Source organism: Anser brachyrhynchus (genome assembly GCF_964034855.1).
Source record: "Anser brachyrhynchus genome assembly, chromosome: 16".
In the NCBI taxonomy this organism is placed as follows: Eukaryota; Metazoa; Chordata; class Aves; order Anseriformes; family Anatidae; genus Anser; species Anser brachyrhynchus.
The window spans coordinates 15,654,512-15,679,612 of record NC_137734.1 but is presented as its reverse complement, the minus strand read 5'-3'; the positions used below and the strand labels follow the sequence as shown (position 1 = coordinate 15,679,612).

The 25,101-nt window shown below is 51.8% G+C and overlaps 1 protein-coding gene across 16 annotated transcripts in view; it reads right to left on the bottom strand.

The window, feature by feature from the left end:
- Window positions 1–2,207: 2,207 nt before the first annotated feature.
- CHD6 (chromodomain helicase DNA binding protein 6) overlaps window positions 2,208–25,101 on the bottom strand; it is an 89,897-nt gene continuing 67,003 nt past the window's right edge. For 9 of the 16 annotated variants that reach the window (XM_080558439.1, XM_080558441.1, XM_080558453.1 and 6 more), the window contains 16 exons: window positions 24,498–24,657; window positions 23,968–24,057; window positions 22,924–23,027; window positions 22,103–22,232; window positions 21,753–21,813; window positions 21,029–21,086; window positions 19,942–20,161; window positions 17,474–17,682; window positions 14,766–16,331; window positions 14,106–14,254; window positions 13,625–13,831; window positions 12,010–12,456; window positions 11,118–11,309; window positions 9,219–9,338; window positions 7,790–7,894; window positions 2,208–5,732 (listed from right to left, as the gene is read on the bottom strand). In XM_080558439.1, the coding sequence (XP_080414565.1) occupies window positions 4,842–5,732; window positions 7,790–7,894; window positions 9,219–9,338; window positions 11,118–11,309; window positions 12,010–12,456; window positions 13,625–13,831; window positions 14,106–14,254; window positions 14,766–16,331; window positions 17,474–17,682; window positions 19,942–20,161; window positions 21,029–21,086; window positions 21,753–21,813; window positions 22,103–22,232; window positions 22,924–23,027; window positions 23,968–24,057; window positions 24,498–24,657 (4,709 nt within the window). In that variant the 3' untranslated portion in view covers window positions 2,208–4,841. The remainder of the gene's footprint in view (window positions 5,733–7,789; window positions 7,895–9,218; window positions 9,339–11,117; window positions 11,310–12,009; window positions 12,457–13,624; window positions 13,832–14,105; window positions 14,255–14,765; window positions 16,332–17,473; window positions 17,683–19,941; window positions 20,162–21,028; window positions 21,087–21,752; window positions 21,814–22,102; window positions 22,233–22,923; window positions 23,028–23,967; window positions 24,058–24,497; window positions 24,658–25,101) is intronic. The other 7 variants (XM_080558446.1, XM_080558447.1, XM_080558444.1 and 4 more) reach the window with 3 other exon arrangements.

Below are 25,101 nucleotides of genomic sequence, written 5' to 3'. Positions count from 1 at the left end.
CTATGTCCTTGGCTGCATTAGAAAAGGGGTGGCCAGCAGGGAGAGAGAGGTGATTGTCCCCCTCTGCTCTTGTGGGACCCCACCTGGATTACTGCATGCAGGCTTGGGGCCCCCAGCACAAGAAGGATGTGGAGCTCTTGGAACGGGTCCAGAGGAGGGCCACTAAGATGATCAGAGGGCTGGAGCACCTCTCCTATGCAGAAAGGTTGAGGGAACTGGGCTTGTTTAGCTTGGAGAAGAGAAGGCTCCAGGGAGACCTCATTGTGGCCTTCCAGCACTTGAAGGATAAACAGGAGGAGGAATGCCTGTTTACATGCGTTGGTAGCGATAGGACAAAGGGGAATGGTTTTAAACTAAGGGGAAATTTAGGTTAGATATTAGGAGAAAGTTTTTCACTCAGAGGGTGGTGAGGCACTGGCACAGGTTGCCCAGAGAAGCTGTGGATGCCCCATCCCTGGGGGTGTTCAAGGCCAGGCTGCATGCGGGTCTGGGCAGCCTGGTCTGGTGGTTGGGAACCCTGCCCAGAGCTAGAAACTAGATGATCTTTAAGGTCCTTTTCAACCCAGGCTGTTCTATGATAAGTGTATCTAATCCATGATAAATAGGCTATGTACTCCGAATCCCACAGTATTTCTTCCTCTGGGTAAAAGAAAGGATGTGCCTTCCTTGGACAGGCCTGAGCGTTTCTTTTGTCTAGGTGCATCTGCTTGTAAACTACAAATCTGAGCATGGTTTCTGCAAAAATAACGCCAGTCACGGTGGAGCTTTCCTTTTAAAATATGACTTTATAAATAGTACTGGCTATTCCTGTAAAATGGCTCTTTTTTCAACAACACATCTGAAATGCCTGTCAGATGCAACAGTCAAAGGCTTAGCAGGAGCCAAATGAGGAGACAAGACATGTTGCAGAGCATCTGCTACAGACTCCTGCTCCTCTCAGTCGCTTGTGCAATAGATCAGTGATATTCCTTGAATATCCTCCAAGGGATGGTGCTGTCTTGCGTGAAATAACGCTTTCATCCAGACTTCTGACTGGAACTTTGAATTCCAAGTTAAATCATTAACACATCCTGCTCATCTGGACCACTGAGAAACAGGAGACAGTTAAAGGCCCGAGAGGGCCATTCCAGCCTCCTTTCGATAAAATCAAACTCAAGTCTAAACTAGGTGAGACAGGGAAGCAGAACTGATTTCCTGCTGGAGCTCTTGAATTGTCTGCCTCCTGGGAATTCATGGAGATATGGTAAATGCCAGCACGAGTGCTTCATGTATCAAGGAACTGCCTGGTTTCTGCAGGTGCTTCAAGCAAACTTTCCCGTCAGCGATGAGGGTGGTGGAAAGCTGCAGTGTGCAGAGCCACAACACAAAAGGAGGCTTGGGAACAGGAAAGTCATCGCTCATGGGATCATTTTCCCTCCTCTGCCCCCAGGCGATACCTGATATTCTGACACGTTCATGCCTCTTCTGCCCAGTGCGCTCCTGTTTCTCACCCCAAGATAAACACAGCAACAAAATGCAAGGAAATGCATTTATGCAAAGGCAAGGGGAGCAAGCACAAGCTCTTGGTGTGCTCCACGACTTTTAAATTTTCTTGCACCTTAAAGAAATTTAGCTTCTCCCGTGCATTTATTTATTCAACTGAAAAACTGAATTAATACCTGCTTTTCTAAAGCACGAGATCCTTACATTGAGATTTATTACAAGCATTTATTTGGCACCTATTAGCATTTTACAAGGCTTAGATGGAGACACTTAATATCTCAGTGAGAGAAACCAGCGCACCTGCTCCCCTTCTGCTGAGAGGTGCTGCGAAAGCGCTCAGGACTATTGCTGGTACTGGGGGATTTCACGCCTGCTCCTGGGGCTCCTACCGACCATCCGGGCGAAGAGCCTCAGCAGACAGCCCCCGTGCGCTGTCACATGCTTAGACTGGCTGGGGAGCCTCGGCTGCTCCAGCACACCTGCAAGCCAAGCGGCGCGGCAGGCGAACCTGCGCGGCGAAAGCTGCGGGGCACAGCCGCAGGTTCAGCCCGGAGGCTCCTTCGGCTGCTGGAAAAGCTCGTGAGTCTGCTGCGAGCAGGCACTCCCCCGAGCACGTAACGCACAGCTCATGGTGCGTGAAGAGCCGCCCTAAAGCAGAAGTACGCTGGATTCAACAGCTTCTCAAAGTATTCATGCTGAGAGAAAGGCAAGTAACTTTTATCACTGAGTCAGGTGAATTAAACATTCACATATATTTGCTGAAAAAATTATATACATCTGTAGCAAGGCTCTGCCAAGTCTGAAAGATAAGCATCATCTAGTCACTAAATTAAAAAAATAAAAATCTGACTTTTAAATCTTTTTCTTTTTATCCATGTTCAAGAGCACAGACAGTTTATTTTGTTAGCACATTTGGTGAAGAATGTATGTTTGTGTGAGTATCCATGAAAACTGGTGAAAATTTGGCATTTGTTTTGGATATGATGGAAAAGTATAAGAAGCCACTTATGCCTTACAGTCTAAATAATCCACAGAGTATATCAGGTTGCAAAAGGGTCACAAAGTAGCAGTCAAAGAGAAGCCTAAACACCCAGAGACTTAGCATACATGTCCGATAAGTAAGAACAAGGTATAGAGCATGCTGGCTAATTAAATAAATTTCATTTTAAACCCTGTTCCTTATGAGTGTAACCCTGGAAAAACCATCCCATACAAGAAATGGACTCTGAAGAGATTTCTGTATCCATTCACAGTAAGGCTTTGAAGATATATGAAGTTTTATAGCATTTGTATTTTAAGGATTTAGGGCAAGTACATGTTCTTCTACTGAATAAAAAGAAAGTTAGTACTTAAAAGGTTCAAAAATATATCAATTGTGATTTTTTTTACATAAATAAATTATATTGATTTTGGATTTAACAGCTGAAAAAACCCTTTCTGCTTCCACTGGAGGCAAAACTGAACAAAATGTTAGTTAAATAGAGATAGCAGCATTTCTAAGAAATCTGTCGATAGTGATACAGTATCTATGCTACAAGGATGTTATTAAATAGAACACATTTAATTATTGGGGGGGTGGAGGGGTTGCATTATGATTGGTTACATACTTTAAAAAAAATCATCCAATCCAGTAAACTGGGAATAAATTCTGTGAAAGTATAAACCAAATGTTTTTTAGATTGTGGGTAACAGACTTCTTTGAGATGCTAATTTTAACATGTACATAATTTATAATCCCAAATGTATAAAAGACAATGACAAAAAGCATCATAAATAAATAATGCAAACTGAAATAGTTATGTCAAAACATTTGGACCATCTGATAAATTAGCAAAACTGTAACAGAAAATAAGTAAAAAATACAGTAAATTGTGACAACCAAATGTGTAACTGATTACTAGCACACTCCCAACTCCCTCAACAGCCTGCCATCTCACTGCTGCACCACTGTGTGTTTATTTCAAGTCTCAAACCATGAGCTGCAAATAAGAACAAGCCCAAGTGAAAGAAAAACTAAATAAGGAGTGAAGGGAAGGAGAAAACAAAGAGTTGCCTGTGGAGGTGTCTCAATACACAGAGTTTCGGGCACTGATTGCATTAAAAACCTGTCCATTTAAAATGCATATATCAAAATGATTTGCCAATGGGGGGACTTGGAAATACTGTTCAACAGCAAGTAGAACAGAGAGGAATGGAAAGAAGAAGCAAAAGTGATCTCTTCACAGTCTAACACTAGAAAAGAAGAAGAAACTCAAGCTTTGAAAAGCTCTATTGTCCTTCTTGAAGGACTCTCAAAATAGTAAAGCTGGCCTACAGCTTTTTTCTTGTTTTCTGAAAGGATGCTGCATCTGGGGTACAGATTGTAAAATCTAAAAACTCAAAAAGCCTCAGTGTTCATATAAGAGCATTAAAATCAGTGTGGCCTGTTCATGGCTGGAAAAAAATAACTTTACAGCAATTCTAACGCCACAGATGAGAACTAACGCCATAGATGAGAACTGAATACTAGCAGAATGATGAAGAAACTGGTAGCTACAGGTACAGTAATCCCAAAAAAGTCATGCAAGATGTGCAAAACATTTTCAGCTCAGGCTGAAAAGTTCTTGTAACTATCAAGGAAAGGGCAACTAAAACTCCACTTAACATAAAACCAAACTTTGGTTTTAAAAAATACAAAATAATGTCTACAGAATATTTTCACTCACTGTAGTTTGTTTCCAAACCTTTGAGGTGGGGGTGGGGGGTGTGATAAAGAAATTATATCACTACCAGTTATGTTTTTTTCTTTCAAAGAAATGAATATATGCATTTTCAATCATTAGTTATATACTTCTGTCTATACTACTATTCTAGTAACCATGATAAAATAGGGAAATACTTCAAATCAAAAATACACATTAGCACTTACTATAGCTGTGCTTTTTACCCCCAAATACAGGCTTTTTCATTCAGTGTTACGGTAGAAAGAAATACCCTTGTCTGTGTGTAGACAAAGAGGTAAAAACTTTTCTTTTGCTCTGTTTTTGCTTCTTTTTCTTCTCAAATATGTGAGCAGTTTGGGGGGTGATCAAGAACTGGATTTGCTATTGTTGGTTGGGATGAACAACTGGAAAACAGAACGAGAATTCTGTGCCTCCCATACTAGCTAGACAACACTGTTTATCTAATAAAGTGGCAAGACCCTGCAACTATTAACATATAATATGTCACCATAGTTTTCTGACAGGGAATTAGGTAGATAATATTACTCATGGAAACACAGGTTTATGAAGGTGGAGTGGGGGCAGGAGAGTACGTAACAAATAGTTATGGGATAAGAAACTTACAAGCCACAATCTTTTTTCAATGAAACAAAAGTTCTAATTGGTATCATTAACTTCTTTGAGCTCCTCCTCTGCTGGTACATCCTGCTCTTTCTCTGCTGATAAAGGTGGTGTTTGCTCTGTACAGTTTTGACCGTTTGCAGCTTCTTTTTCAGGCAGCAAGACAGTTTCTGGTTCTGGATTTGCTGATTCCCCTTTAGCTTTCTTTCTCTTCCGCTTCTGGCTCTCCAGGTTTGCTGCCTCAGAATGTCTGGTTTGCTGTATGCCTGGCAATGCCATGCCAATGCCAGGGGAAAGAAACATTGACGGATAGATCAGTCCAGGTGACATCCCTGGGATAAGAAATGGGTTAAAAGCTACAGGACTACTGGTAGTTATTGCGGATTCTGTCTGATTAGAAAACGAACTAGGACCAGGCTTATCTTCGGAGAGAGTTTCTTTTTTCACATCCTGGCTACTCTGTTTATCCTCAGTAGCTTTCTCTGTGTTTGATGTACCACTTTTTGTTGTGCTTGTTAATGAAGTTGGAGCAGTCGCAGTACAAGTAGTTGTCATCGGTGGGTTCAGAAGTCCTCCAACACCAAACATCTGTGGTACAGTAGCCATGCCTGGCAGCATCATAGGCAACATACTTAGGGTGCTTTTCACATCCTCACCAGCAGGCACAGCTGCAAACCCAGCAGGAAACCCAACCAGCCCAGTCAGGGGGATCCCTTGCATGTTTCTCATGTTCTGAATTCCTACCAGATCCATTCCAGCAATCAGTCCGTTCATGAATAATGGTCCCATTCCAGAAGAAGAATCTGCTACAACACCGGGGGCTTTAATGAGTTCACTTCTGGGCCTTCTTCCCCTCCGACGGGGCCCTGCATCTCGGAGCACAGGCTCCGTTAGGATACGGTTGAATTTGCTTTCTGGTAAGTAGCCCTAAAAATGAAACACAACAGAAAATGCCTAACAGTTATTACTACATCAAGGAAAATCTGGCTTTTCTGTGCTTGCATCTGCATCCCAGATGGTGTCAGCACAGAAATATTTGCCTACATGATTCTGGATATGGAATTTGAGAGGTATACACAACTTTTCCCCAAGGGATGCTGCCAAATGCAGAACACCCTCGCTGTGCCCTGGCCCAATACCGCAGAGCATCAAAGTGCACAGGGAGGAAAGGAGGAAGCACAGACAGCAGCCTTTTCGGCTTTACCTGAGCCCTCACCATCAGTTCCTGAGGACTGAAACCCTTCCTAATATGAGAAGCACCAGGGCAGCTCCGTGTCAGAAACTTCAAGTTCATTCCCACCCCAGCTTTAGTCCTGGCTTCAGCAACAGCTGGAGTATTAGCTCTTTTTATATGCTAAGGGCCAAATTTTCAACGCTCTGCCGGACAGCAAGGCTGCATGGAATGGCATACAGACAGTGGGCGTGCTGCTGAACTGCTCACAGCTAGAGCTTCACTGAGTCACCAGCGTGGTTCTTGTGAGCACTCACATATGGGAACACAGCCCAGCGACTACAGCATGGGTGCGACAGTCTGCTTACATGGAGCAGTGCAGGGAGATCCACAGCACAGCTTAAAACTCCATTATTAAGCATTCTCATCACAAATATTTAAATGCTTCCTTTTGTGTCTCCCTTGAATTTCAAAGACTGCCGGCCTTTGAACACTTTCCAATAATAGATTTGCAATATGGAAAGTATTACCCATTGACACCTGAAGTGCAAAAAGTTGAATCAAATGATTCGGGAAGTTTGCACAACCCAACTACTGCCCCAAGAGGGAGAATTTTCTGCTCTGCTCCCACTGGTGTGTGTGAAAATCTGCACAGGATTACGAATATGCCTGGGCACTGCAGGGCAGCCTGCCCGATGCTCAGCCCTGCCCAAGCACCCTGAGCAGTGGGACGTCTCTCTGCATGCACGTGTTAGAACGACGGATGCATGCTTGCCAAAAGCCAAGAACTGATGGGGCTGGAGAATGCTAATGGGCGTGCAGCTGCTGAGACGGGGTGCACGTGAGCCGGTATGTGTGGCAGTGGCCAGGTACACGGCTCTCCTAGTTGGCAAAGTGGGAGTGCCCGCTGGGGCCACCCACAGAAAATGGAGGTAATGCAAAGCAGTCACTTGCAGGGGGCCGGCTGCCTGGACATGGGCACTGATGCCAGCCTGGATGCAGAGCTGTTTCCCGGGGGAGTGGGACAGGCCATGCCAAATTTCCAGCACTGATTAAAAGCGGATTTCAGAGCAGTACAAACCTCTAAGCCAACTAATTCCCCCTCCAGCCCCTGTTGAGCAAGGGCATCACAGAAAACAGCCACAAAACAAGGAGCAGGTGAGCAGGACCACAAGGAGAAGCCCGGGCAAGGCCAGCCTGCACAGAGGATGCTCCTCCCAGATCCTGCCACTCATTGGGGCAGGGATTTGCAAATGAATAGAATTGAATGAATGTGGCTGATAAAATCCTTCTCCCCTTCTGCCCCTTTCCCTGTCTGTGTCTGAGTCTTCAAGTCTCATGATCTGCATGTCCGCTAGCAGGCACAGGATTGCACACAAAGAGTTTGCAGGAGCTGATTAAAAGCCTCAGCTGAAGGTATGTTTTTGAAAATTTGACCAGTGAGAAAGCATTTTGTGCACTCCCTGCCATCTGGTGGCCCAAGGTGGATTACTGCTTCTAGTGCGCTTCTGTTGCCCCAGCTGTTTCTCTATATCCCAAGCCTTCCAGGAAGGCGTTCTGGAGGGTCACCCTGACCTGCTGTGCCCGTCCCCAGGGCACTGACCACCTTCTCCTTTCCCTGCTGTGCTGCTGAGTCGCAGCATGCGTTGAACCTTCCTCTCTGCCGCGTGACCACGGCTGGACCTGTGGCTATTCCCTCCCAGGTGAGGTCCTGCCCTGCAGCTCATGGATCCTCACTGGAGAAAGGTTGTGGGGATGGGGAGGAGAAAGAAAAGATGACATGATACAGATTTCTCCAAAAGCTCTAACTTACTGAAAGCTTAACAATGTCAGCCCAGTCAGCTGCAACAGCATACTCCAAGTTTGCATCAAGCCACCTTGGCAATTCCTTCAATGCTGGTGCCGTGGCTCCCCCTAACTATAAAACACAGCAGAAGGATGACCTCTATTGCAGAAAGAGTTATGCAAAATAATACAAGAAATATGATTACATGTCTAGGCAAACACACAGTTTAGGAGCATCTGCCAGCCTCTGAAGGGGATGGCTGCTACACACCTGAGAGATGCAAGGCTCATGCAAAAGGTGGCCGAGAAGACACAGGCCATCCTGTTCCTGTTCAAGCAGAGGAAGGACACCCTGAGGCCAAGATGCTGATTAAGATGCAGCTGGGAGCTGAGGCCAGGGTTTCTCTGCTCATGGCTGTGGGCCAGTCCCTTTACCCGTGTTGTGACGGGGGTGACAGCACTTTCCCCAGCTTGTCATTTTGGGCTGCAATTTGTTTGGGGCAGAGGCGCTTCCCTTGCTACACATCCTTGTAGGACTCTGTACGTGACTGCTGCTTCCAGTCATACAGCTCAAGGAGCAGAGGGCAAATTCAGCCTCTGTGCCCTGTCCCATCGCTCTTCTTTGCCCTCCCTGTGAACAAGTGGGCCGAGAGATGGGGACAGAGCTTTCATAGAAGACATACTCAGAACTGGAGAAACCCACCCAATTCACCCAGGTCTCCAACAGCCATCGCAGGTGTAACATGGGGAAACAGATGTGGCTGAATCTTTCTACCTCACCACTTAGTTTTGTTTTTAGAGGTGATTATTCTCACATCACCTTCTGACCTCATGAAGTCCTGGGTATGTTTAACAGCTGAATTTGGGTGGAAAGCTTCCTGTCTCATTCAAAGAAGTTAATATCAATGCACAGATTAAACTGCAGACAGGTAAATCTGTGCTCCCAACTCGTGTTTCCGGCTGTTTAGTAGGCACATTTCAGTAAAGCAAGAGAAAGCACTTCAAACCCCTCCATTCCCTGCATGCCCATCACTGTCGGGTATCATCAGTATGCTCTTGCTACACCTTGTGAGGAGGAACAAAACAGAGACATTTGCAATACATGGGAAGATTACAATTTATGGAATATTGCAGTGTGTTCAAAGGTGACAATCATATTCAGAACGGGAAACAGCAGCCAGGGCTATGCTGATGGCAGCTTTAAAATCAAACACCACTTTGCTGTTGTGGGGCCTGTGTACAGCCGCAGCTGTGAACACCCAGCCTTTCCTTACTTCACAAAGTCAGTTATTTTGTAGCTGTCTCCTCTGTCACACTTCACAGAAAAATGCAGATCAATTGTGTTTCAGACTTGTGTCCCATCCACATGCTTCCCCAAATCTATCCCCAGGCCAGCTCAAGATCTGATAAGCATTTCAAGACACCGTGGGCACAGCAGAGAATAGGCCTGTGCTTACCCTCCGTCCGGTACCCTTATGTACCACTGGCACCCGCTCCTCTCCTGTGAGTGCATTAATGTCCAATTTGCTGGGGTCCTTGCAGCGTTGCCTCCTCTGCTTGGGCTTGTCTGAAAAATTCTGGAGCGCAAACAAGACAATCTTAATGAGACTGGACAACTTAATGAGCCTGGATGGCTACAAGCCCTGCAGGAGAATGACACAGATGAACACCCAAGGGACAGGGATGTCCCGTCAGATTTGGGCAAAGCAGTGGGAGCAGCACAAGCTGGCCTCTTGCCGCAGCGCCAGTTTTCCAATGAGTATTAATTGTTTGCTGTAGGTATAAAAGGGTTTTCACTGTACCCCACTTTGACTGACTGCTCCACCACTTTCTAATTCCCTGTCAGTCTGCTCCCAACTGATGTACATGCATCTGTAAACGGGGTGCCCTGTTCCTCCGCAGCTCATCTGTGCTTAGTTTTGCCTGGATTTCAGCTGTTCCCACTGCACAGTTGCTGTACCGTTTCTTTGGGATCACAGCCCTTCAGGATTGCAGTGTACAGTTACAGATGAATCGTTGCACACCCACTGCACACACCAAGCCCCAGACACCTGTCAATGTGCAGGCACGGATGTAGCATTACAATAAACTACTGCGGGCCCTGATTCCCAAGCGTCAAAGAAAAAGCCTTGAGCCTGATCCGGCCTTTGAGAAACCTGACTGAGCTGCTCCAGGACCATAACGCAGCTTTCAAACTGACCTCCCTAGAGAGAGGACATCTGTCCTGATGTGGTAAATCCCACAGTGCTGACTTGAAATGCCCAGGCAGCTTGTTGGGAGCAGGAGGTTCACCAGCAGCATGGCCAGACAACGTGAGCTCCAGTAAGCCCCCACAGGAGGCAAGGGCAACAGAAGGTGGTGGAAAGGCATCTTCACTTCTGTTCCACCACCTGACTGCTTCTAGCAGTGCTCCTGAGAGCCTGGCCTTGGGCACAGACCTGTGTGTGTCTCTGGATTGTGAAAAGCAAGTGTCCTCCTGCCCAAACAAACACTGAGCTCCTCATCTCTCAACTCTAAAGAGCCCCAGAACACTACCCATCTCGCCTGTACTCCAGGCTCCTGCACTGCAAGCTCCAGGGAATCTCTACTTCAGGCACACAATCTATTGCGACTAAGATGCAGTCTTTTATGCATGTTACCACATTTCTTCCTACTCCGTTCTGCAGTCTGTGCTCTGCCTACCACATCGTCTAATAGGCTAAATAGGCTGAAACCTGAGGAGCAAATCAACCTGTGAAAACAAGAGGTTTATCAGTTCCTGATACTGCCAGCACGATCAGACAGATTTTGCATTCCACTCACTGCCACTCTGCTCTCTGACAGTGCCTGTGGCTATGTGCCCACAGCCTGTGCAGCCTGCAATGCAGTGGCTTTGGTTCAGTTTTTAAAGCAAGGAACAGTGCTCTGCAGAGAACCTGCTCTCTGAGGGCCTCATCTAATACAACAACACTGCCTAAAATGACCCCAAGTGCAAGGGAACCCTTAGGCCTTGAGCATCCCAAAGGCCTCTTTCCGTTTCTCCCCCTTTCCCTGATGCTTCTGAAGACATCAGACTAATTCTGCGTGTCACTGGGCAGCTGGATGCCCCGGACTGGAACTGGAGAACAGAGCTTGGGGCAGGAGCACGCAGCTCAGCAAGGGGTTTTTGTTGCTGCACAATGAACCATGCCCACCTCCCAAAAATGTGACACAGCCTTGACGAACACTGCAAGCCATGGTGCAGGGAAAGAGGCTAAGTTTAGAGACACTTCATGGAAGCCCTGAACTCAAGAGCAACCACAGAAAAACTAACACTAAAGGCAACAGACAGGGCAGACAAAGACACACACGGACATGCGACCAAAGGCCACCCTTACTGTGCCGAAGCCAGGAACGTCGAGTGTGTAGTCGGATTGCTGACGGAGCCAGTCAAGGAGACTCTTATTTGGGACAGCCTTCTCTGCTTGGCTGCCTGCAGCTGGGACTGGCTGTGGAGTTGAGGTAGCAGCAACCGGCCCATCTGGGAGGGGGGTGTTCTGGGGAGGCTGTGGCTGATCTTCCTGAACGTCCTGAGGTGAAGGGAAGAGCCGGGGGAGCCCATCAGCAGCATGCAGTAATGCATTCGCACCCACAGAGAGATCCCAAAGCAGCTCATCTGCCTCCACTGGTTGAAGCCAGGCTGGCTCCTTAATCCCCATATTCCCATTGCCTGTTCCTTAAATCACCACCTACCAACGTGTTACGCTTCCACTCAGCTCCCAGCACTGCCAGCACAGAGGGCAGAGAGATGGGAGATGCTTCTGCATCTCACCTGGAAACACCTTCATGACCGGGAGAACTGACTCTCCCCCAGGATCACTCCTAAAAGTGGTCTGAAGGGACTGCTCTTGCTCCCAGTGCTCATTCTTCCTTGAGTGGATCCCAGGGCAGAATGAAAAGGGATGCAAAAGCCTCTTGGCAACAGCTCAAATGCTGTCATGGACCTTTTCTCATGTTCTCTAACCTCATACCCCCCCTGATCTGGAACAGCTGCTTGTGATAATGTTTATCAGGACTCAAACACTCCAGAGAGAGTGTTGCAAGGCAGAGAGTACTTCCCTTCCTCCTTGGAGTAGTATTTGCTCCTGCCTGCTCCAGCACAAGCCAAGCTCTCCTGGAGGATGCCCCACATTGTAACAAGGGCAGCAGATCTTGTAGAGGAGAGCTGGACCATGAGACAAATTGTGCTGATTGCATCAGGGCCATGTGAAGGGGGAAGCACTGACTCACCTGCAGCCTTGTTGGAAGAGGCCTCTCCTTCAAGAAGATGAGGTCCATCCCTTCTACATTTTTTCTCCTGCCCCGTCTCCTCCTCATGGCAGCATCATCTCTTCGGAGGCTGCCGTTTACAATTTGTCCTGTGACAGGATGGATTAACCCTGCCTGGAGAATGCCAGATAAGTCCATGCCCAGGGAGCCTTGGAGGGTGTTCACAGTCCCCAGTTTGGGCATGTTTGTATTCAGGGGGAACGGTGAGGAGTTCCCTGGGGACCCATCAGAGTTTCTGGACAAGTCCACAGCTGCCTCACGCCAGCCGTTCAGCACAATGGGAGAATGAATGTGGGTTGCTGCTAACTGCTCCAAGCTCCTCTGTTTGGCATCTCTCTCCACCTCGAATTCGTACAGCCTCCTGTGTTTCCGCTCATCCTTTGCAAAGGCGGGAGTCAGGAAGCCTTCCTGTGTGGAACAAAGCCACAGAGAGGTTTACAGCTGCTCGTGCGCTGCCATGGACCACAGCTCTTCAAACCAACACACAGAGCTAGCAGTCAGGCTCTTCTGCGCCTCTGCCCCTTTCCCTGGGCACATCGCACCTCACCTTGTGTGGGAATGGTGCAGCGGCACCCTCACGCAAACCTCCATCTCCCAAGGTGCTCGAACCCTGGGTGCTCCACCAGCTGCTGGAGGGACGTGTTGGGGTCCCAGGCCAGCCGCTTCTGGCTCTGTGCTATTCCCAGCAGTGAGAGATGAGAGACTCATGGGGCAGTGCCCTCTCCTGCACCCCTTCCTTTGGTTCAGCAGGACATTGTCCTTTTGTCCTCCCTGACCATGCCAGGTGTTTCAGCAGCAACTCTGGAAGCCCGTCTGCAGCCACAGGAGCTGTGGAGCTGCCCCTGAACAGCCTCCCCCCAAGGAGGGGAGCAGGCTGCCAGGGTGCTGAGAGCGCAGGGGGCTTACCCCCTCAGCGGAGGGGACCGAGTGGCCCAAGCTGTGTGTTACGGATGCGAGAAACGAAGTTGTGTTTTCACAACAGAAGGTGTTTTTGCAGTGGAAAATTCCACTAACCTTGCATATTCAAAAGTGATTGTGCAGCACAGCAGTGGGGAGTATGTTAAGCTGACAAGGGGAAGGTCCCACTGTCCCAAAATAAGGAGGATAGCTAAGAAAAACAGGACGAGCAGTATGAAATCAGTAAAAACAAAAATCACAGGCCTTCTAGTCACAAGAGAAGAAGGAAAAAAAAAGGAAAAGGAGAAATTAACAGCTGGTCAAACAAAGGTGTACACATACGGTATAGAAGTGCATCGAGTAGGCTGTGAACCCGTAGTACTCAGCCAATGAGGAAACAGGGGGAGAAATGAGGTGTCGGGTAATAGGGGATACACGGTTATGAGGAACTTTTACTGTGCGCTCCTGCTTGCAGGATGCTCGCCATTGCAATCGCAAATAAAATAGCTTCACAGAAGATCCTGTCTGAAAGAAATTACTGAGATTTTTCTCACATGGACCACAAGTGGCACCAAGAGGCAGTGAAAACCCAGGCCCTGATTAGGAAGCTACTGAGCACTTGTGGGCAATGCTTCACCACAGAGTCCTAAACTTGTCCCTGTCCAAGGGCCCCCCTCACCTTTTGTACCTGGGAGATTAACACTCCGTTGTTGAAGCTGGGATCAGGGGCTTCTGACTCAGCAAAGCTGTTCCTGCTGCCGGCATTGCTGGCTACTGCTGGGGCCGCTATCAGGCTCTGCGTCTCAAACTGCTGGCTAGAGGAAGGCCACTTGCCCTTCAGGATGGCATGGCAGATGTTGTCAATGCGATTGATGATCACACGGTCCTGCAAAGAGGATTAGACTGGGACTTGAATGACTTTAACTCATGTATGTCACCTCAGAATCAAAGACAAACCCAACCCCTGTGACCCCCGTTCAGCAAGGAACTGCCCTGGGACTGGGGGTCAACGGCCTGGTGAGAGCACCCCGAGCCAGGGCATCCCTGGGGAGCCACGTGCAGAGGAGGAGGAGGAGGCAGAGCTGGGGCTGTGTGAGCCTCTGCTTGCCAGGCCGAGGCAGTAACATTTGCAATATAAACAGCACTCATTTTTAACTCACCTTAGGCCATTCAGAGAAGGAGTAAAGTGTCTTTTCCTGCAAAAGCTGGGCTATGGTTGGTGCCCGGGCATCCTGAAGATCATCAATCTCCCCGGGCAGGACAGAAGTCGAACTCTTGCTCTCTTCCTCTGAGTACTTCTCCAGACCATCTGAGAAAATGAGCCCATCATCACCCTCCCTCCCCTACCACCTCAGGTAGCGCCTCTTCCCACCTTCCCAGCCCAGCGCCCAGCAGGCCCCACACAAATCCCATTCCCCAGCCAGTGACCAAGAAATGCAGCAGTCCTGGGCCATAGCGGGCAGCCCACACCAGTCAGGAGTGGGCAGATCGGCACTCCCGTGAGCTGAGTTCTGGGGGCTTTTACTGCAGTGGCCCTCACCCCTTCCCCAGTGACACAGCCAGAGCCCTGGGCAGGCAGGCGAGGAGGGCAGGAGCCTTACCAGAGAGAGCCGGTTGCTGAAGGGCTGCTGGGGGTCTTGGCAAGCCCTGCCACCAACTCTTTTCTCCCCAGTCACATCAGCTAGAAGGGCCCTAGTGCCTGCAGTGGGGTGGCTGCTCCAGCAGGCTGGACAGCCCCAAGGCTTTGGCACCGAGGACAGCAGGCCCTCCCATCCCAGTCCGAGGTGACTGTCAACCAGAGGGAGCTCTCAGAACCCTACCTTGACTCTGGCTGCTGCCAGCTTTCTCCTCCTCATCTCTGATCTCACACTCTTCTTGCTTCATCCCTGGGGGCTCGGGGTGCAGGGCTTCTCTACAGCCTGCCTGCCCCTCGGACCCTTGTCCCCAGTCCTCCTCCCTGGCGTGGGGGGGTTCTGCCCCTGGGGGTCCCACCGGAGGTGCAGGCGGGCTGAAAGCCTGGCTCTGAGCCTGGCCAGGCAAGTCCTGCAGGGTGTTTTCCTCCTCCAGGCTGTGGTCCTCCCTTCCCTCTGGCCCAGGTTCCCCAGGGCCTTCGAGTGTCCCTAGCCCCAGGGACTCTCTCTCGCCATCCACGGCTTCGGGGCAAGTGTCCTCAGGTGTGGGGAGGCCAGGGCTCTGCTCCTCGCCCCCCAGTTCATTAGTCTCAGGGTCACAACCAGCTGTGGTCCTTGGACCACTCAAGTCTTCTGCAACATCTGCTGCTGCCTCAGAGTTATCATCGTCCTCTTCCTCCTCATCATCTTCCTCACTGTGGCTCTGACTTGGGGCTGACTTTGCTTCCATTCCTTTCTCCTGCAGCAGATTAATGAACCTCTGCTCAGGAGGAACCTTTATGTCATAGTTATGAAGACTGGAACCATACAGCCCCATGCTAATGACTCCTTCCATGGCACCGTGCTCAGGCAGCACTGGCGCAGGGCTGGTGAGGTCTCTCTTCTGCTGCAAGGCTTCGCAGAGCTCTGCTGGGATGCTCCGTGAAGGGTCACTTTCGGGAGTAGAAGGTGAAGGCTCAGCTTCTCCATTCTGACTGTCCATTTGATCACAGCCAACCTGCAATCCCTCCAGGAAGGAAGTCTCTCTCATGGCCTCTGCATCACAGCTGGACGGATCCTCGTCCCCCTCTAGCTTGCCCTCAGAGAGTTTAGCAATGCCACTTCCAATATCTGTGCAACTTGGGCTGTCTCGGGCAAGGGAGCTTTGCTCGCTGTTACAGGCCTTCTCGTCGTACATCATGCACATCAGTGAGTCCGGCAGAGAGCTCTCATCATAGTTACTGGAAATGATGTCCTGGACCTTAGACATGAATGTTTCACAGTTTGCATCTGGCGGGCTGCCCCCAGACTGGGACATAGTGTTGTCAATGCTTTCTAGCTTGATCTGACTCTCAGCTTCATTCTCCAGGGATTCACAAGTCTGGTCCACCTGGCTATACAGAGGGGAACTGTAGAGTTTGGAGTTAGTCTGGTAAAGGCAGCACAGGGTTTCTGAGCCTGGGATCCCTGTTCTTTTATGCTGGGCATAGTTCCTGTATGCATCTAAAAAAGACAGCTGAGGGTCATTCATGATGTAGTAGTCGGTGCGATTCAGGCCATGCTTGGCGGTGCCGATTAGCAGGTCCCGATCATGTTTGCCACACTCCCACCACACTGGCAGGTAGAGGCTCGGCCGGCACAGCTTGAGCCGCTCGTGGAGCTGTGGACACTTGAGCACCTGCTCGCGCACCTTTCGTAGAAGCTCGATGCGGTACAAGGTTCTGGCAGCACGTTCCTCTGTAATAGGCTCCACATAGATGTCAGGGTCAGGGGGACCTACAACAGGGACAAAAAAACAAGGCCCCGTTATACCGGATGATGAGGGTTACTCGGAGGCAGTGATAAGCTAAGTGAATCTTAACTCTTGCTCAGACTGCAGGTGGGGTGGGGGGCAGTGCTTGATGCCACCACTGAGACTGAGTTTCCCAGTGTCACCACCTTCCATTCATTTGCCACCAAATGGCCACGTTAGTGTAAGCTCTCGACCTGATCAGCTGGACCAAGAGAGGCACTTGGCTGCAGGGGATTTCAACACCTTGCCTGAACTCTGCTCCATCAGAGCTGGCAGTGCTGCACGGAGAGTGGCTCCCTGGGGTGTGAGCCTCTGGCAGTCCTTCAGGGGGTTCTCAGAGAAGGGAGTCTTTCAACTCATGCAGCTCTTTCATGAGTAACACCTACATATCCATACCTAAGGCTTTGACACACATCTCTAAGGAACTGTGCACAAGACCAGACCTCCAGGTAGGTCTGAGATGAGATCCCTTCTGCTGCCATTAGAAGCAAATCACTCTGTGCTTAAATAGCAGCCAAGCAGCTTTTCATCTGCCATACCCTGTGTGTGCCTCACTTCTGGGGTTACGTTGGGTGCTCCCAGAAGAGATTCCCAGTGTGTTGGCCAGGCTTCCCAAGTGTCTTGTGGTAGCTTCAGACCCCATTTGCCTTGCAGGAGAGCTCCTCAATTAGCGGGGCAGCAGCATGGGCACTGTGCGGACTCTGTCCACTCCTAGCAAAGAGGTGCTTGGACAGAAAGCAGCAACACAAACTGCACAAACAACCCTGAGCTCCAGTGTGGAAGCAATATGAACTGCTGCTTCTCTACTTCTCCCTCACTTCTAAAGGTCACTATCTTGGATAAAATTAAGTGCGATTCCATGGGATAACTCCATGAAATGTGTGAGAACAGGCGCTGGAGCCTGTCTGGCAGCTCTACTTTCCTGTTGCACCAGAGAGGCGGTACAGAGTGGTGGGAGGGCAGCCAAAAATGCAGGTGTCTCTTGCAAGCCCACGACTCTTGCTACCTCCTACTCCCCCTGAAACTCCTCCCTTGCTGTTCTGCTCCATGACAGGAGCTCTAGTGTGACAATTTCTGGCCCATGGCTACACGGACCTCCCACATGGGCCACACAGTTTTCACTCACCATCCTCTTTCCACAGTGGGAGACCACAGACATTCTTGCACATGGCCACAAAACTGTAGAAGTACTTCTCTAGGCTCTCATCTGTCTTCTTCTCCAAACGAGAGATGGCTCGGAACTGGGTCCAATCAAAGATCTTTTTCTCCTGATCATAGATGACCCCAAAGGAGGAGACGGTGCGGTAGAAATCTGCCTGCTCCCTCCTGGTCCACCTGTGGGGTAGGGAAGAAGATGTGAATGCCACTGAAACATGTTCTAGTGCCAGCATGGGCAAGACACCAGGCTGAGAGGATCAGAGGGAACTATCAGTTACTGCACAGCAGTTCTGGGGGAGCTGGCAGGAGGAGCACACTAAGGAGGAGCACTGAGATCCTGAGGTCTTAAGGTGTATAGCGAGGAGGAGTGAAGGCCATGGGCACTCTGACTCTTGGCTCACTGTGGTGTCCAAAAAGCAGCACAGTCCCTGACTGTGCTGCCAGTGGGACACAGGCTCCAGCCCAGCTTCTGTGGAGGCACAAAGCTATCACCCCTACTTGCTTTCTGCCAAATTGAGGTTGGTCTCTTGACCTCCATGGAAAAGTCAACTCTATGTGCCAGGAAATTGAAAGTCAGGTCCTTGCAGACAAAGCTCTCATCCAGCCTCTTCAGGAGGTGAGCCGGGACTGAGGCTCATTGTCATTAGGGTCCTAGTAACAACCACCAGCCACCCTGATAACAGGAGTCAGCAGGATTCCTGGGTGGCAGGGGTAGATGTCACCCCCTCCTCATTAAAGGAAAGCAGCCCTGGTGACGGAGGTTTTCAGTTACAGCACAGCTACAGCATAATTTTCACCTTGCCTCAGACCCTCTGAGCTTTCATCTCGTGGGGATCTGGCAAAGGAATGATCCAGGACAGAAATGGTGAAGGGCACACTGGGTACATACAGCCCTGGGCAGACAGAGCACAGAAGCAGGCTACAGAGAAGAGGTTAGGGTACAAAAAGTAGGGCAAGAGCAGGAGCAGGTCACGGCAGTAGCTGAGTGCTGTGTGCTAAAGAAGTCTTAAAGTCAAATCTGAACTCCTCTGAATTACATCTCGGTGCCAGTGCCTGCAAGCAGCTGGAACATGTCAAGGGAGATCAGAAGCAATGACAGCTCCCAGTGCTCCAAAAGCAACCAAAATACACCTAGATTAGCATTTCCACCCCTGTTTCCAGAGGCTGTGAGTATTCTGCAGTGTTGTTTTATTCCAAAACCACAAATAACATGAAAGAAGTCAATAAAAAAACCAACGATCCAAACCACTGAGCCCAAAGGGGAGCTTGTTACAATGCTTCAAATTAAAGGCTAGTAGAAGCTACCTAGGACACACCTGTGAGGAGACCACAGAGTTAAAATGCAGAAATATCAGGCTGTCGTGGTGTCCACAGCACAGCCGTGTCTTGACCACTGTGAGGAGCACTGGTGTCCCCCACCTTGGAGAAGAGATGGTACAACTGGAAGAGGATCAGGGGAAGATCAGTGGGCTGGGGCAGCTTCCGTACAACCATGCAGTGAGCAGAGGGATGCTGCGGTTCCAGTAACACCATCCTCAGGGCCAGTTAAAGGCAAGTGGGAATGTACAAGTGCATCAGAGCTTCCCATGATAGAAGAACTAGGGAGAAGCAAGTTAAATGACAAAAAGATATGCTCAAAATGGGTGAAAGGTGTAGCTAAATCACTGAACTCCTGTCACAGGGCAGCACAGACACCAAATGGTTACGTGGGCTCACGCAGCACGGACACATTCCCAGAATACACCACCAATGAGTACTGCTGACAACGGAGAGGTCCTGCAGAGCACGACATGCCAGAGCTGGGTGCTGGGGACTAGCAGTGACGTAGGAAGTGCCACCCTGCCTCACACCCTGTCCAGCTTCTGCAGAGTCACTCTGGGTGCCAGTCTATGGTCCTGCCACCCTTCCACTTGCTGGAACGCAACGAAGTGGGAGAACATTGCAATATGCCACCACCTGGCTCCTGAGGCTACTAACAGGAGGCTAATGCAGTGGTGTGCGAGCCACGAGGGTTGGGAAGTCTAAGTGTGCAGGCTGTGACAGCAGCCATCCGCCACCCCTCATCCACGATGAGTCCTGAGTGCACAAAAATGCTCAGCAGTACCCACTCTGCTGGAGGGCAATCCCTAGCCCAGCAGATGCTGGATTTGACCCTGAAGAGATATCCCCAGCTTCCTTTCATGCTGTCACCAGCTGCTACCTACGAACTACAATGGAGGCTGATCCCTGGGCCGGGCTGGCAGCTGGGGCCACAAGGCTCCTTTGTGGCTGGGAGCAGAGTTCCCAGGCTCAGGAAGGACCCACACACCTGTGTCACGCTGGCAGCTGGCTGCACAGCCAGCCTTGCTGAGATCCACCTTGGTCAACCCAGGGGGGCAGGGAATTCAGCAGGCCTAAGTCAGCCTTGAAAAGGACCTGGGTCTGCTGCTCTGTTACCTTTTCTGCATTTCTTTGTTCACTGAGTCCATCTCCGAGGCTCTCCTGAACATCTCGTCCTGCAGCCAGTATCCATGGTTACCGGGCACCAGCATCTCGGCGCGGGGAGGCAGCTCTTTGCGGTTGCAGCGCTGGTAGACAGTGACGAGCCGCCGCAGTCTGGCCGTGAGGGCAGATGAGACAGGCCAGCAGGATCTGTCTGAGTCGGAGCCATCCTGGGCTTCAAACATCAGCAAGGACATTAGTATTTAATGCACGCTGCAAAGCCACAAGTTCACGCGTGCTGCCGCCCGGCTCTGAGAGCTCCCTCCTGTCTTCTCCCAGGGAGCATGAGTGACCATAGCTGGGAAAGAGGGGCTGCGGTGACCATCCCTGGGCTTTGTACCCTTAAAGCTGCTGGCTCACACGCTCACCGTGTCCGAGCTTCCTTCAGAGAGGGCCCAGAGGCAGATAGAGATTGGGGTAGAAACAATGGCTCCGAGCCAAGCGAAGCAGAGGAGAGGTCTGCAGCCCGCAGGACTCCCTCTGCCTCCCGCCCGCTCAGCAGAGCGGCTGGCCAGCCCACGGCACCCGCCAGCACTGCCCACTGCACTGCCAGCACAGACCCTGCACAGGCAACTGCAGGCAACTGCATAGCCAGGACAGGCTAACAGCTTCCAGCACCCATGGCTGGCTTTGGTACCGCTCTTTTTTGGGACCCTGGCTGCCCTGCCACAGGGCCCATCCCTGGGTCTTGCATGACTAAGGCTCTCAGAGCACATCTGCGCTCCCACCCCCAAAATGCTCTTGCCATAGTTGTGCCGGGCTATGGCAAAGCAAAGCCAGACACTCCTCCTACAGTTCTCCTACAGGCTGGATGCCAAACGGGCTGCAAATGAACCTGCTCTTCCCTTCATCTGCTTGTCTGCCTGGTAAGAGTGCAGGGTGACCGCTGTCACTCAGGTTAAGCTCTCATCCACTACCACAGGCCAGCACATCCCTAACCCCTTCCCGACCTCAGCAGCGCCTGTGCCAGTGCTCTGGCTCAGGCTTTCCTGTGTCAGTCCCCAGGCAGCAACATGCCACGCTGTGGGAGATACAGCCTCACCTGCCGATGGCTCATCCCGCTTCTCTCCAGCTTCGCCCACACCAGCAGCCACGACGTCCTGCAGAAAGAAGCCATCAGCAGGGACCTCTCCAGACCTACGCTGAAGCCCCTGCTGCCCCCATCCCCCATCCCTGTGGCCCTGGAAGGGTCCGGGGCTGCAGGATTGGCAGGGCCACGTGTCCTGTGCCCTCACAAACATCCCTCAGCACACGGGATCAGAGCAGTGTGGACAGGGGAGGTGACAGTTCAGGTGAACAGTGTTTTGAGCCCATGGGTGAGGTCCACCACAATGACATGGGCTGCAGTGGCACTGAGAGCCTCCAAACAAACCCCACACCCCCATGTGTTGTCTGGTCCACTGCTCATCCTCTCCACCAGGGCCATTTCTCTCAGGATCCTTGGTGCTCCTTTGTCAAGGCCCTGAGTGGCTCCCGAAGTCGAGTGCGAGAGCCAGGATCACTGGCTAACCCCAGCCCCTGATCCCTCTCTGCTCCCTATGAGGCAGATGCTGTCCAGGTCAGCAGGAAGCAGCTGTGCTCCAGCAGGCAGAAATGCCATGGGACAGAGCCCGTGCTTGGCACAGCAATGCCTGCCCAGGGCAGGGACACAGGCAGCACTGCTTCACCTGCACCCCATGGCAGAGCTGAGCCAAGTCTGCAGCGTGAGGCAGGACAGCAGGCAGGGCAGCAGCAGGTGTGCATCGAGCACTGTGAATCCCACTCACCTCCTGCTTTGGCAGCCCCTCCATTTTTTCTCCACTGCTCTCTTCTTTTTCCATGCTGCCCCTGGGTAAGACAGTGGATTAGTCCCTGGTAGTGGCAGTGCCGCCTCCCTGGCAGTGCCTGCTGTCTGCAGGAGCGGGGTACCGGCAGGGCCAACCCTCTGACTCGTACCAGGGAGCCAGCTCCCACCTGCCTTCCCTGCTGCCTGCTGTGCTCACATCCACATCTGCTTCCTTCTCCCCTCATTGCCCTCTGTAAGCACAGCTCATCCCTCAACACCACCCCACTTCTAACGTGGCCCCCAGGAGTGAGCTGGACAACCCGCAGGGGCTCAGTTCCATCACCTGCCCACCTTTCAGCAGTGTCCTGAGCCCCGTCACTGACGCCCTGCTCTGCAGAGAGCAGCTTCTCATCTGGCATGCCCACCTTCTCCAGGAAACACAGCGCTGGGTCTGCCCGCATGGCGTTGTACCTCTCGTAACCTGCCAGTGGCCACAGCCATCAAGGAGGAGAAAGACAGCATAAGACCAGGCCTGAGCCTGGTTCAGGTGAACCTCCAACCGTCCATCTGGCTCTCACACTCTCATTTGTGCTGCTGTGAGAGCAATTGTCACCCACAGAAATGCAGAACCCTTTCCCAAAAGCTGCTAATTGCTCTGCAGCCCCTGGGCAGCTGGCAAAGAGAAAGATCAGTCTTTAGTCCCACCATGCAGCCCTGCCTTGGAGGCAGCGCAATGCCCACGGAGCTGTGCACAGCACCCGTAGCAGGTTGGAGTTGGGGTCAAACAACCCCATGGCTCCTGGAAGCTGCAGGAGGACTTCATGACAGGCCTGGGGGAGCCAGTGGAGGCTCTATGCCTTCCGCCTTGCCCCCACGTGGCAAGTGCACACAGCTTCTGTGAAACCAGAGCAGTGCCCGCCACGAGACCAGGCCCACCACTCTCGGCATCGTGGTGTGCCTGCTTCACCACCCAAACAAGCTGGCAGCGCTGCAGCTGCTGGTGACTGGAGATCTGCCTTGGCCCTGTGTGGCTGCAGCGCACAGCTGCAGCTCTGCCCCCTCACAAGGACATCGGAGCACACAAGCCACATCCACTCCGGATCCTGGAGCCCTGGCCAGCTGCTTGGGTCCCTCTCGCACACTGGCACCCACCAGACCAGCAGGGTACATACCGTGCTTGAAGACACCAATGAGCAGAGATTTATCAGCTTCAGCGTTCCACCAGTCCACTGGGATCTCCACATAGTCGATGTCCGGCAGCAGCACATCCAGCTCTCTGTGGCAGACAAGGCATGAGTGCTCCTCTCCCAGCCTCACCAGGCACTGGAGCACACTGGGCGCTGCACACCCAGGGGCGGAGGGAGACAGGCACATCTGCTCCTTGGCTTGGGGGCAGTTACGAATGCAAGGCTGGCCTGACAAGTATGTCCCCCTGGGGTCAGATTGCTGGTGTCTGCTCCACTGCACCCACTGCCTTCCTCACCCTTTCTCCGGAGATGGGGAGAGTGCACAGCCCCTCTGCCCTCCCACTTGAGCAATACCAGGGGAACGGAGCTTCTGTCTGCTGGGAGAAACCACTTCAGGACAACCAGACCCAAAGGAATTGCACATCTGGCAGGGTGGGTTGCAATGCCCCCTCCAGGCAAACTTATGCTGATGGAGCTGTGCAGGTACAAACCACCTGGGGAAGGCAGCTGCCCCTGCTCTAGGAAGTTAAGCTGAGTGTATCACAGTCCTCTCTGAAACACCAAGAGCTCAGACTCTGCAGGAAGGTCAGGAGGCTGGGAGGCTCAGCGGCACTAACAGAGCCCCTACAAAGAGGGGCTGGGAAGGGACTGCAGGCCCCAGCAATGGGACGCACTCCGCTCTGAGATCTGGCCCTAGGAAGTGGGCACAGTCTCTGCAGGCCCCCACTTTAAGATTAAAGACCAATTCATCAGGCAGCGCTTGGAGACATTTTCCTGCAGGCTGCAGGGTGTCCTTGAGTGTCCTCACCATGCCCGTTCCGGTGCTGTGACCTCAGCACTGCTCAAACAACAGCTGCCACCGAAGGATGCAGCTTTGCCTGAGCAAGACCCAGGGATGTGGCTGCAGCGCCTGGCTCTCCTGGAACCGCGTTGAGCCCCGAGAAGACCGGGCTGGATGGCTGTGACACTGCTCGAGCGCCACCACCGTTCCCATAAGAAGCAATACTGGGGTTCACTGTAAGTTCCTACCTGGCAGGGGTGCCCTCGAAGGCTTTGTCAGCAGCCTCCCCCAGCACCTCGGCCTTCAGGTAGTAGAGCATCCGCACTCGCAGCAGAACCCTGCCCCGGACACACAGAGGAACACACGCTAGCATGCAGGTGCTCAAAGCCAGCCCAGGGCCTGGCTCGAAGGCCCTCGCTAGAGCATCTGCAGGGGCACACTGTGAGGGTCAGTGAAGGCAGGGAAACCTGCCCCCCGACGCTGTGTTTTCCCATGTGGGACGACACACTTTCTCAAAGCCATCTGTCCCCTTGCAGGGTAGGAGCCGGCCACACCCTGCCACGCCACAATCCCTGGCCCTGCGCTTTGCTGGGTCCTGTGGCCATAGGTTTGCTGCCCAGAACACTGCTCCCGTCTTGTCACCTGGAGGAGCACCCCGAGAGCAGCCCAGCATGATGATCTGCATGGGCTGAGCCCTTCGTGGCTCTCTCCCACCCCCTCCATGCTAAAGGACCTCAGCCCGTGGCCCCCAGAAGCTGCTGCGGGCTCCTGCACTCACTTGTTGCAGTGCTGTTTGAGGTGCTTCTTGTAGCTGTCATCATGCAGGACCACCTCGGGGTTGCATGTAGCAAGCCAGTCTGCATTCTTTATCTCAGGAAGCAGCATCTGGTTCTTCGTTTTCTTCCCCTTCCTGCCTCTGGGCACCGGTGCTGACAAGCCTGTAACAGCAAGCGGCAGCAAGTGAGCATCAGGGGCACCGCAGGCCAGGCCAGGCACCTCTGGCATGGCACTGTCCAGGCACAGCAGCACAACCGGGAGCTGGAGGAGGCCTTGCGAGGCTCCCGGCTGCAGCTCGGCGAGCCAGGGTTAGGGAGATGAGTAGAAAGGCGCGTGCCCAGGTATCCAAACTGCTGCTACCGACCAGCAGAGCCCACGCCACGCTGCACCCGCTCAGCAGCCCGGTAAGCCTGGCAGCTGTGGGAAAGGGCTGCACCAGCGGGGACTGGCCTGTCTTTGCCCGGGTGGCTGGAGCAGGCTGCCAACGGCGAACTCCAAGCAGGGTCCTAGAAAAGGCAGGAGCCCAGCTCTGCTGGGATGTGGGGCTCGACACTCCCAGCACCTTTCCCTGTCTCTGTCTGCCCACCCAGCACCCCACTCTGCTG